The 12,662-nt window shown below is 38.9% G+C and overlaps 1 protein-coding gene across 2 annotated transcripts in view; it reads left to right on the top strand.

Moving 5' to 3' along the window:
* The window catches only part of COPA (COPI coat complex subunit alpha), a 43,724-nt gene that overhangs the window by 10,397 nt on the left and 20,665 nt on the right, over positions 1–12,662 (top strand). For both annotated transcript variants that reach the window (XM_036271832.1, XM_036271831.1), the window contains exons 7-11: positions 2,719–2,828; positions 5,109–5,208; positions 9,418–9,553; positions 10,549–10,631; positions 11,970–12,120. In XM_036271832.1, coding sequence (XP_036127725.1) covers positions 2,719–2,828; positions 5,109–5,208; positions 9,418–9,553; positions 10,549–10,631; positions 11,970–12,120 — 580 coding nt within the window. The remainder of the gene's footprint in view (positions 1–2,718; positions 2,829–5,108; positions 5,209–9,417; positions 9,554–10,548; positions 10,632–11,969; positions 12,121–12,662) is intronic.

Genomic DNA, 12,662 nt, shown 5'->3' with positions numbered 1-12,662 from the left:
TGCTGTAGAAATTTTCCATCTATCCAGTTCTAGTGAGTGACTTGTCAAAGGCTCAAATATTTCTTTTCTAAGTATCTTTTCACTGCCTGTCAATATTCATCTGTCTGCATTTACCCTTCCCTTTTCCTGCATCATTACAAGCAAGTGCAGCAAAGGCTTCCATTCTGTCATACAGCTTTTCCTTTTAATATGTTTGTTGAAGCTTATTGGAGGTGAAGTGCCTCATAGCTATCTGTTTTTGTATCTTTCTTTGAATCTGTTTCATAACCCAGACTCGGAAAAAGTTGACAGATCCCATTAAAGGGACAAGTGAATTAAGTGAAAAGAGGTACCCCTGTGATAAGGCATTTATGAAGCTTTGGGAGAATGCTGCTGCTTTTTTTTTTTTTTTATCCTCACACGAGGACATTTTTCCATTTTTTGTTCAGATAAAGTGGGAGGGGGAGAGAGAGAGAGACAAAATCGACGTGAACTGGATACATCAAGTGGTTGCCACCCAACCAGGGCCGGGGACAAACTGCAACCAAGGTATGCGCCCTTCGCGGGAACCGAACCCAGGTCTCTCTGGACTGCAGGTCGACGCTCTAACCGCTGAGCCAAACTGGCCAGGGCTGCTTTTTATTTTTTTTTAAGCATCGGCTTTATTTCTCTTTACTATTGGCTAAATGCTCATCTTGGACAGGGGACAAGATCATTAAAACTATCATGTCCTTTTAAGTACTTGCTTCTCCAGTGCTGATGTTTACATGCCACTATAATATAAGGTATATTATGATTCTAATACAATGAAAATAAATATTATCATTAAACTTAAATGTTGTAAACTTAAAAAAAGCCTACAGATGCCAAAAATTAGGCTTAAAACTATTTAGGTTTAATTTCCAATGATAGTTTTTATTTTTCCCCCCTTATAGATATTTGTTTTTTATTTTACAAATGCCACATAGTTCCATTTTTCTCTTTGCCACCCAAATACTTCAAAAGATAAGATTTGAGTTCTAATCTATTATCTCATTTATAAACTGGTATAAGTGTGCTTGCTTGCCTGTCTCAAAAGGTTGTTATCAGGATCAAATCATGTAATATATGTTAGAATGCTTTGGAAATCACAAAGGTCTTTTCAAATGTAAGGTAGTAATATTGTTATAATTTTGGTTCTGACTATAATACAGATAGTTAGCTTTTAAAGTTACTGTAGTTTTACCATAAGTTTGGGTCCTATACAAATAAGATTTCTTTTTTTTTCCAATGACAGTTGATGTACAGTATTATATTAGTTTTAGTCATTAGACATTTATATAACTTACTGATTACCCCAGTAAATCTAATACCTATCTGACAGCATACATAGTTATTACAATGTTATTGACTATATTCCCTGTGCTGTGCTTTATATCCCCATGACTATTCTGTAGCTATCAATTTCTTAATCCCTTCTCTTTTTTTACCCATCCCAAAACCTCTCCCATCTGGCAGCCGTCAAAATATTCTCCATATGGGTCTGTTTCTGTTCTGCTTATTAGTTGATTTTGTTTTTTAGATTTCACATTTAAATAAAATTACATGGTATTTTCCTTTTTCTGTCTGACTTACTTCAGTTAGCACAGTACCCTCTAGGTCCATCAATGTTTTATAGATGGTACTACTGCATTCCTTTTTATGGCTGCAAATAAGACTGTTTTTATCCTGGTGTCCTTTTTTTCATTGTTTTTAAATTATGGGCTAATTCCTCCCAATGAAACTAGCCTCCAAATGTTTTAATGGCAAAATACATGTATTCAGATCTATCACCAGTCTTTTAAGTAAGAGCTTAATGAGATATGACAGTTTGAATTATTTTGTACCCTGCCCAAGAGGCAAGTAGAAGACATGAGTACACTTTTTGCATAGTTTGTAGTTTTACAGTGTCCAACCAGATAGTTTTTTAATACTATATTTAATAGGTCGAGGTTCCTCAACTCCTTTGGAACTTCCCTATGAGTTGCCTAAAAGCTCCCAATTTGAGAAACACTGAACTATGGCCTCCCTAAATGGTTTTATTGGAAAATTCTTTGAGATGATGGAAGAAAAGTTGCTATAGATTTCATAAAGTTGACAGTGGAAAAGTGAAAATTGAATGTTTAAGTCTTGAGACTACATTTCAAGAACATTGAAGAATGGAAATGAGCTTTATCTCAAGTAGACAATTCTTGAGTTGGGGTTTGTTGAAAAAGTTAAGTGTGTTAGAAGTTTGGATTGTCCTCTGAGAAGAAATCCCACTAGTTGGTCTGTTGAGTGTTAAGGGAGCACAGGAGAAGATAGTGAATATACTTTAATATTTTGAACATTTTTAGAAAGAAAGAGATAGGAGCTCTTGAGTATCTCTTCTTCAGTCTCCCTAAATCTCTTTCTCTCTTCCTTTTTTAAAATGTTAGTCTATCACTGTACCTTTCTATGCTTTTGTTAATACGCTCTTTATGGGCCCAGCCAGTGTTGCTCAGTGGATTGAGTGTCATCCCATGGGCTAACAGGTCCTGGTTCGATTTCCAGTCAGGGTACATGCCCAGGTTATAGGCTCGATCCCCAGTAGGGGGCGTGCAGGAGGCAGCCGATTGATGTTTCTTTCTCATGTTGATGTTTTCTCTCTCTCTAAAAAATCAATAAAACATATTTAAAAAATATATGCTTTTTGGTAGCATTATGTTTACATCTTTCATCCTGCTCCTTACCCCTTCAAAGGTCTAAGGAAAAAAAACTTGTCCCCTGGCGCAGTGGAGTCGGATGTGAGAGGAATAACTGGGGTTGATCTGTTTGGAACTACGGATGCAGTGGTGAAGCATGTACTGGAGGTACTTATCTTTACAGCGATTAGCAGGATATGGGCTCTTTTCCAGGGAAATGGTGACAGTGTATCATTCATATGTTTATTCCTTCAACAAAGGTTTATTTGGTGCTTATTAAATGTGAGGCACTGGAAATAGAATAGTGGGTAAGTCAACAGAAATGGAGCTTACATGCCACCTAAGGGAGAGTCATGTTACCTTATAAAAAGAGTGGGAAAAGAGGGGTAGAGCTGTCATAGGCTCCTTCACCATCCCAAAGCAGAGCCCATTCTCAAGCCTTTTGTAAGGGAGGACAAGGTGGGGGGAGGGATTTAATAATAGTTATGGAGAACCAACCATGTGTAAATAATTTGCATGCACAGTGGAAAAACACAAAAGCATAAGATAGAAAACATATTTTTTTAAGATTTGATTTTAGAGAGGAAGGGAGAGGGAGAGAGATGGAAACATCAGTTGGCTGCCTCCTGCACACCCCCTACTGGGGATCAAGTTGGAAACTTAGGCATGTGCTCTGACTGGGCATCAAACCGGCAACCTCTTGGTGCATGGACTGATGCTCAGTCCACTGAACCACACTGGCCAGGCTAGAAAGTAGATTTTAAAAATAATATCTAATTTAATCTTCAGTTATCCATTGAAATAGACATTGTTTACTCATTTTGCTGAAATAAGATTTAAAAATCAAGCAGTTTACTAAAGTACATGTGTACCTAGTAAATAGATTTGAACTTGGATCTGACTCCAAAACCCACATGCATTTCACCACACTATCTCTCTCAAAAAATACTGCTAATTCGAAACTGCCTTCCTATGATTATGTCATAATACTGAGCACAACTATATAAATAGGGTATAATGTATCTTAAAAGCAGCAGTACTTAAACTTTGTGATCTGAAGACCTCTTTATACTCTTAAAACTTATTGACCCCAAAGAGTTTTTGTTAATGTAGGTTATAGCTGTGAATTGTTACCATATTTGAAATTAAAACAAAGAACTTCTAAAATATAAAATATGTAAGTACACATTCTGTTAGCCATCAAAGCAATGATATCACATGTCATGTAGCCCCTGGAAAACTACACTTATAAGAGAATAAGAATGAAAAGACAAATAATGTCTTGGTGTTATTATGTCTTTGGCCTCACAGATTTCCTGAAAGAATCCTGATGATCATCCATTTTCTTTACTACACTTTGAGAATTTTTTCATTTTTTCATTAAGTTATAAAATTGGGCCCTGGCCGGTTTGGCTCAGCAGTTAGAGCATTGGTCCGTGAACCAAAGGGTCATGGAATTGATTCTGGTCAAGGGCATGTGCCTCAGTTGCATCTTGGTCCTGGGCCCTGGTTGGGATCACGTGGGAGGCAACCAGTCAGTATGTCCCTCTCAAGTCAATATTTCTCTCTCTCCCTCCCTCCCACCCTATCTGAAGCTAAATAGAAAAACATCCTCAGGTGAGGATTAAAAAAAAAAAGTTATAAAATTGATTTTTTTTAATCCTCACCTGAGAACATTTTTTTCCCCATTTGTGTTCAGATAGAGTGGAAGGGGGAGAGAGGGAGAGAGAGAGAAACATCAATGTCATTGAGACCCATCGACTGGTTGCCTCCTGCACGACACGACCAGTGCTGGGGACAAACTGCAACCAAGGTACATGCCCTTGACCAGAATTGAACCCTCAACTCATCAGTCCGTGGGCCAGTGCTCTAACCACTGAGAAAAACTGGCCAGCATATAAAATTGATCTTTATTCTTTTTTTTTTTTTTTTTAATTTTTTTTTTCTTCCTTTATTGGTTTTAGAGAGAGGAAGGAAAAAGGAAAGAGAGATAGAAACATCGATGAGAGAGAACATCGATTGGCCACCTCCTGCATGCCCCCCACTGGGGATTGACCCCACAACCTGGGCATGTATCCTGACTGGGAATCCAGCCGGCAACCTCTTGGTGCATGGGTTGATGCTCAACTACTGAGCCAAACCAGCTGGACTGATCTATATTCTTGAGATTTTATAGTTAGTTGGAGAAATTGATAAACAGACAAGTAACAAAACAAGGCAGTATATCACAAATTCAAATGAAGCTGAATATGGGAGTGGAAGAAATCCCATGAGAATTTGGGGGTAATATTGGATAGATTGACATAGTAATAGTCCCCTTTACTCTTTTCACATGAAGAGTAAAAATCAGAGACACTTTATAATCATCAGCAGGTTCATTGGTTTGCTTTGAGTAACAGACATAAAGCCATTTCAGAAGAACCATTTCTGTCCACTCTTTTTCCATAGGGTCATGATCGTGGAGTGAACTGGGCTGCCTTCCACCCCACTATGCCCCTTATTGTGTCTGGGGCAGATGACCGTCAAGTGAAGATCTGGCGCATGAATGGTGAGTGAACAGTGATGGTAATACCATGGTTAAAAAATTGACTACTGGCCACCAGCAAGATGAAGTAGCCAGGTCTTCTGGACTTAGTGACCCATTTTCTACTTTAGGTGGTTATGCTAATCCCAGGAGCATAAAAATTGCCTCATTCCCTGTTTTCTTGTGATGGCATCCTGATTTTGAGGAGTATGAACACAGTCAAGAGTAGAAATTAATTCAACAAATGTTTATTTATTTTTAATTAAATTTATTAGGTTGACATTGGTTAATAAGATTATGTAGGTTTCCAGTATAGATTTCTGTGTTGCATGATCTGTATATTGCTATGCATGCTAACTACCCAAAGTCAAATCATCTTCCATCACTATATAAATGGCTCCCTTTACCCTTTTCTACTCCCTCATATCCCTTCCCTCTGGTAACCATCATACTGTTGTCTGTGTCTGTAAGTTTCAGTTTTATATCCTACCTGTGAGTGAAATCATATGGTCCTTAGCTTTTTCTGACTGACTTATTTCACTTAGCACAATATCCATGTTGTCACAAATGGCAGTATTTCATCTTTTTTTATGGCTGAGCAATATTTCATTGTTTTTATGTACCATATTTTCTTTATCCAATCATCTATTGAAGGACATTTTGGTTGTTTTTGTCTTGGCCACCTGGAATAGTGCTTCTGTGAATGTAGGGGTGCATATATCTTTGTGAATAAATGTTTTTTAAGTTTTTCAGGTAGATACCCAGAAAAAGGATTGCTGAGTCATATGGTAACTCTATTCTTAGTTTTTGGAGGGACCGCCATACTGTTTTTCATAGTGGCTGTACCAGTCTATGTTCCCACCAGCAGTGAATGAGAGAACATCAGTTGGCCACCTCCTGCATACCCCTCACTGTAGATTTGGCCCACAGCCTGGGCATGTGCCCTGACCAGGAATCGAATTGGCGACCTCTTGGTGTGTGGGTTGACACTCAGCCACTGAGCCACACCAGCCGGGCAACCTTTGTTATCTTTAAATCTATTTTGTCAGATATAACTATGGCTACACCTGCTTTTCTATGGATGCTATTTGCTTGGAGAATCATTTCCCACCCTTTCACTTTTCAGTTTATCTTTGTCTTTGAAACTTAGTTGTGTCTCCTGAAGACAGCGTATGGTTGGATTTTGGGTTTTGGTCCAAACTGCTACTCTGTGCCTTTTTATTGGTGAATTCAGTCCGTTTACATTTAGGGTGATTATTGATGTGTGAGAATTTCCTATGGCAATTTTATCTTTTGTTTTCTGGTAGCTCTGTGCATACATTGATTCTTTTGTTTGTGTTTCTGTCTGTTGTTTTGTTTGGTGGTATTTCATCCTTTTTTCCCTTTTTTAAAGTTATGTGTCTCAATTTTGTTTTTTTTGTGTGTGTGTGGTTGCCATTAGGTTTATGAAAAAGAAAGTTCCATATATACAGTATTTCTTTTGAATACTTCTGATCTCTATTTTTTTTTTTTTTGCAAATTCAGACCTTTACCTCTTTCCTTTTATGTTTCTGTTGTCACAGATTATCCCTATTTATGCTGTAAGTTTGTTGGTGATCTTACTCGTACTTTTGTGACTTTTATTCTTCGTTTCAGGTAGACTAACTCCCTTGAGTATTTCCTGCAATAGAGGTCTTCTGGTGATAAATTCCCTCAGCTTCTGTATGTCTGGAAAAGTCTTTATTTCTTCTTCATATCTAAAGGATAATTGCTGGATATATAATTCTTGGTTGGTAATTTCTCTTTTTCAGTGGTGTGAATATTTGGCTTCACCCTCCTCTAGGTTGTAGAGTTTCTGCTAAGAAGTCCAATGATAGTCTAATCAGCTTTCCTTTATAGATTTTTTTTTCCCTGGCTGCCTTGAGAATTTTTTCTTTGTGATTAGTTTTTGACAATTTTAATATAGCGTGCCTTGGAGAAGGCATTTTTGTATTGAGGTAATTAGGTGTTCTGTTTGCTTCTTGGATTTGAGGACTTAACTCTTTCCCTGGGTTTGAGGAGTTCTCATAAACTATTTGTTTGAATAGGCTCTTCATTTCCTTCTTCGTCTCTTCTTCTGGTATACTTATTGTTCTTATATTGCTCTTTCTGATGAAGCCAGATAGTTCTCAAAGAATTCTCTCTTTTTTTTAAATTTCTTTATGTTCAAGTCTCTCTCATCTTCCCTCTGAGTCATGTCTTGATTTCTATCCTTGACATCACTTATTCTTTCCTCCATTTGGCCAGCTCTATTTCCTGTACTCTCTAGTTCATTCTTTTTTTTTTTTTTATCCTCACCCGAGGATATTTTTCCATTTTTTGTACAGATAGAGTGGGAGGGAGAGAGAGAGAGAAACATCGATGTGAAGGGACACATCGAGTGGCTGCCACCCGCATGACCAACCAGGGCCGGGGACAAACTGCAACCGAGGTACGTGCCCTTAGCAGGAACTGAACCCGGGTCTCTCCGGACCGCAGGCCGACGCTCTAACCGCTGAGCCAAACCGGCCAGGGCTCTAGTTCATTCTTGATTTCCTTAATTGAGTTCTTCATTTCCAGATTTCTGTTTGGTTCTTTTTTAAAGGGTCCGTCTTTTTGGCAAAGTACTTGTTTTGTTAATTGATTTGATTTTTGAGCTCATTAATTTGCCTATCTGTGTTTCCTTGCATCATTGAGTTTTTTTAGAACTGCAATCTTGAATTCTTGGTCATTTAAATCAAGTATTTCCATGTCTTTACATTTGTTTTCTGGAGATTTTTTATTTTCTTTGTGAGCTACCTCATTACCTTGGTTATTCATGGTATTTGATGGATTCCTTCTCTGTCTAGGCGTCTGTGTATGAGAAGTATTTCTCTAGACTGATTAGAAATTTTACTGTTGTTTTCTAGTAGGTGGTACTAAATGACAAGTTTTTTAGCTCTCGCACTTCTGTAGTTTTTCAGAGTTCCACAGGGTGGTGGAAAATAGTCTGCTCCCTGGGAGGGTGGGTGCCTCCCCTATGATTTGGTTCCCTGATCCCAGGGGACCAACCCCACAGAGAACACTGTGGACGATGTGGCTCCAGGTCTGTGAAATCCCAGTGCTGTCCTCTGCAGTCAGATGCTGCTGGCAGTGCAGCCAAGATGTGTGTGTGTATGTGGCAGGGTGAGCTGGGGGAACCCTGCCACCTCTTGTTGCTTTGCCCTCCCAGTAATGGTGACCAGTGCACCTCCACAGCATACCTCCTGTGCCCCTGCCCGAACCTGGGATTAGTCACAGAGTGCACCTGTCACTCAGGGAAAAAGTGATTCTGTAGTACCACTTCTCAGGTTTGCAGACAATGTGCTCTGTAACCCAATTAGAAGGGTGAAAGGGGGGTGAGCTCTGAGAGGTTAAGGGGCAGTCAGGCTCTGTGGCTTTGTTTCTCTTCAGGAATGCTGATTGCTGGACAGCTGAGGTCACACCACTGTGCTTTCTTCCTGCTCAGGTCGCTGGGCTCAGCCACAGCTTGTACTGCCGACTCCCGCAGGAGTGCTCACTAAACATCTTTGCTCCTCCCTGCTGAAGGGAGTACCAGCCACAGCCTGATTTTTCCCCTCTTAGGGCTGAGCCCTGCCATGAGCTCTTGGCTACAGGACTGTATCCATGATGCCTCTCAGATTTTTTTCCTTTTCTCCTCCCCGGTTTGCTCCCACTTGTCCACCTTCAGATGGTTCAATGTGCGGATCTCTCAGACATGATTGTGCGTTGAGCAGGGATCCTTTGTTGAAATATATCTGTTCAAATAGTTGAAACTTCAAGGGGAGAGAGCAAGGGGATCTCTCACATCACTGTTTCTCTGACATCATTCCAACAATTATTTATTGATTTACTTACTTTGTACTAACCAGTTTTCAAAGCTCTGGAGATACGACGATGACTAAAACAGATAAAACTCCTGCCATATAGAATTATATATTGATTCTCTAGTGACAGTTAGTGACAAGTAAAACAGAGTAAGGGAATAAAGAATGATGGAGAAGAGGTGCTGTAACTGATAGGAGGATCAAAATGAAAGAAAAAACAAATATATAAAAATTCAGGGGCTTAAATGAAGAAAATTGCCCTATTAGAAAGAAGTTGCTAATTTTGCATTTTGTAGTATACCTAGCATTTGGCTAGAGGATCTCATAATTCCAAAATCTAAACTTACAGTAGCAGGAAGTTGTGATGACCTAATTCTTCTTTGTCATTCAGAATCCAAGGCATGGGAGGTTGATACCTGCCGGGGCCATTACAACAATGTATCTTGTGCTGTCTTCCACCCTCGCCAAGAATTGATCCTCAGCAATTCTGAGGACAAGAGTATCCGAGTCTGGGATATGTCTAAAAGGTAAGGGGGTTATGATGTTGTGGGGCTAAACCCAGGGGAAGCTCTTTTCTTTTTCTTACCCTCTCTCTTTTTAAAAATTAAATTGGGCCCAGCCAGTGTGGCTCACTGGCTGAGCATCGAGCCATGCACCAAGAGGTTGTCAGTTCGATTCCTGGTCAGGGCACATGCCCAGGCTGTGGGCCCAATCCCTGGTGTGGGGCATGCAGGAGGTGGCCAATCAATGTTCTCTTTTTATCAGTGTTTCAATCTCTCTCCCCCTCTCCCTTCCTCTCTCTCTAAAATCAATAAAGAAAACAAATTTTTTAAAAAATTAAATTGGAATACTCGTGTTTGTTTTTCATTGTCTTCAGCATGTAGAGAAGTCAGATCATGTACAGTCATACCTTGGAGATATTGTGGGTTCAGTTTCAGATGACTGCAATCAAGTAAATATGCCAATATAGCAAGTCACACAAATTGTTTGTTTTCCCAGTGCATATAAAAGTTATATTAACCATCATGTGAGCCTATTAGAAAAATGGTATCTAGACTTGCTGAATGCTGGGTTGCCACAGCCTTCAATTTGTTAAAAATGCAATATTTGCAAAGCACAATACAATGAAACTTGATTAAATGAGATATGTTTGTATTATGAAAACTTGAAGAGGCCTACAGATCAGCCAACATTTACACATTTTCTATCAAATAGAAATATCCATGCTAAATTTATGCATGTTCTTTTGTAGCTAGAGAAATAAATATGAAATGAAAGCAGTATAGTAGAAAATTATGGTAAATAGGGAGAAATTGAAATATCAAAATAATAGGGTCAGTTTAGAGTTTCCTTTTCCTGTTTTTTGGTAGAATTTATCATGACTAACTTTACTTAAGATATGCAGTATACTGTTACTAATTTAAATCAGCATTCTGGCTTATTGCTCAATATTATTATATATGATGGGCTGAAGATTTCTTGGAAATTAATATTTTTATTTGTGCACCTTTTATTTTCCTAGAACTGGGGTTCAGACCTTCCGTAGGGACCATGATCGTTTCTGGGTCTTAGCTGCCCACCCCAACCTTAACCTCTTTGCAGCAGGTAAGGGCTATACCTTATTTTTTCTTGTTTTATTAAAAGTTTATAAGACTTGAGAGTGATTTTCCACTAGATTTGTCTCCAGTAAATGCATAGTAGGATGACATGGAGAAACAGAATTCTCAGAGCCATATAATTGAGGCTTTTCCCCTTCTTATCTTCTTGGAGTAGTGTTCTTTCTTCACCAAGAGCCATTTAACAGTAAAGCTCATTAGTTCCTAGGAGGCTTAGGAAGCTAATACTGGACACTTGGAATTCTAAGACTGAGGAGCTAGAAGCTGAGTTTTATTCATATAGCAAATATATGCTGAATGTCAGGCTTAGTCTGGGTGCTGGTGTTATAGCATAAAACGATGTCCCTGACTTGATGGAACTTTTATTTACAGTGAAGGGAGATAGACCATAACAATGTATAGTGAAAAATCCTTTGAAGAAAAGTTAAACAAAACTAAGGGAGAAAGGGAGGTTTGAGTGTAGAGATTATCAAAGACCATGATGTGAGGGATGTTGAGCATGTTTGAAGAACATGCCAGTAGGAACACAGTGAGTATGGGGCTAAATATAAGAGGTAAGACCAGGCCAGATTGTGCCTATTACTCTGAATGGAAAACCATTGGAAGTGACACAATCTGGCTTATGTGTGGAGAGCAGACTGGAGGGCAAAAGTTGAAGGTTTTTCTAAGAGATGGATGATGCCAATAGGGAAAACACAAATCATTAGTTTAAAACAACCACAAAGTCTTTTAAAACTAGCATCCATTTGTTCAGCAAATATGTTTATGTTCTTATTATAAGCAAGGGAAGGATGGAAATGATTGTAATTTCTGCCTTCAGGGAGCTTATGGCGGACGTTGTGGGGGTGGTAGACCTACTACAGAGTATAGGATAAATGCTATAAGGGAGGTTTGTACAGAGTGTTAGGAGAACTCAGAACGGCAGGTCTAAATGTAGCAGTGTGACAGAATACAGCAGCTCCTCAAATAAGAATAACATTGTTTTGTTCAGCATTTTGTTATAATGTTAAGATGCGGTAGGAACTAAACTTTTGTTTATATCAATTACCTTATGATAAAATTGGTTTTATTATACATAGTTTTGCTTAAAGTTGCAAAACCTATCAACCATGTTAAGTGAGGACTTATACATTAGAAAAGGATTTACAGAAATTTATCTGAATGAAGATTCCAAGAATCATGAAAATTTAGGCAAATAAAGGATACATTTAAATGTCTTAATTTTGTTTTAGCATGCATACATAATCCTCATCCTTGTATATATCCTGTTTTCTGCTTTCCTTCTTGCCTATAGCTAATTCTTTCTTCTCTTCCCCCTGTGCCCCAGGTCATGATGGTGGCATGATTGTGTTTAAACTGGAACGGGAAAGGCCAGCCTATGCTGTTCATGGCAATATGCTGCATTATGTCAAGGACCGATTCTTACGTCAATTGGACTTCAACAGCTCTAAAGATGTAGCTGTGATGCAGTTGCGGAGGTAAATCCGATTTCTTTCTTCCTGTCGAACTCATCTGTCACCATGATATAATGCCCACAAACCAAATTCTGTTTTTGTAACATTTTGGATCTCATCTCCTGTCACAAATTGAACCCCCATTGGCTGAGGCTGCTTAGTTTAAACCCCAGGACCATGGTCAGCAAGGAAGTAGCCATGAAGGCAATGGGAGTTCCCCTGTTGAGAATACTAGTGACCCTGTGGACAGGAAATCATACTGCCACACTTTGCCAGCTCTCTTGCAAACCATAGGAAGCTTCCTGGTAGAGAGTAGCCCAACTTGATGACAGGCCTTTTTGCCTTTATTTGACACTTCTATAATTCGTCCTTGCTTTCTAGCAAAATACATGAAACTCTAAACCAGACATATGTCTCTGGAAACTTTAACTCTGAAGATATGATAGCTCTGGGATGCCTGGTAAAAGGAAGTGTCCTCTTAGAAAGCCAGCTGCATCATCATTCTGAAACATTCATAGTGGCACACTTTGGCATGAGGGCTTGATAAGAACCCTCTAACATGACTA

This window comes from Molossus molossus, unplaced genomic scaffold (assembly GCF_014108415.1).
Source record: "Molossus molossus isolate mMolMol1 unplaced genomic scaffold, mMolMol1.p scaffold_m16_p_20, whole genome shotgun sequence".
NCBI classification, from domain to species: Eukaryota; Metazoa; Chordata; class Mammalia; order Chiroptera; family Molossidae; genus Molossus; species Molossus molossus.
Note: the sequence above shows the minus strand (reverse complement) of the source record. Positions and strands in the feature narration are given on the sequence as shown.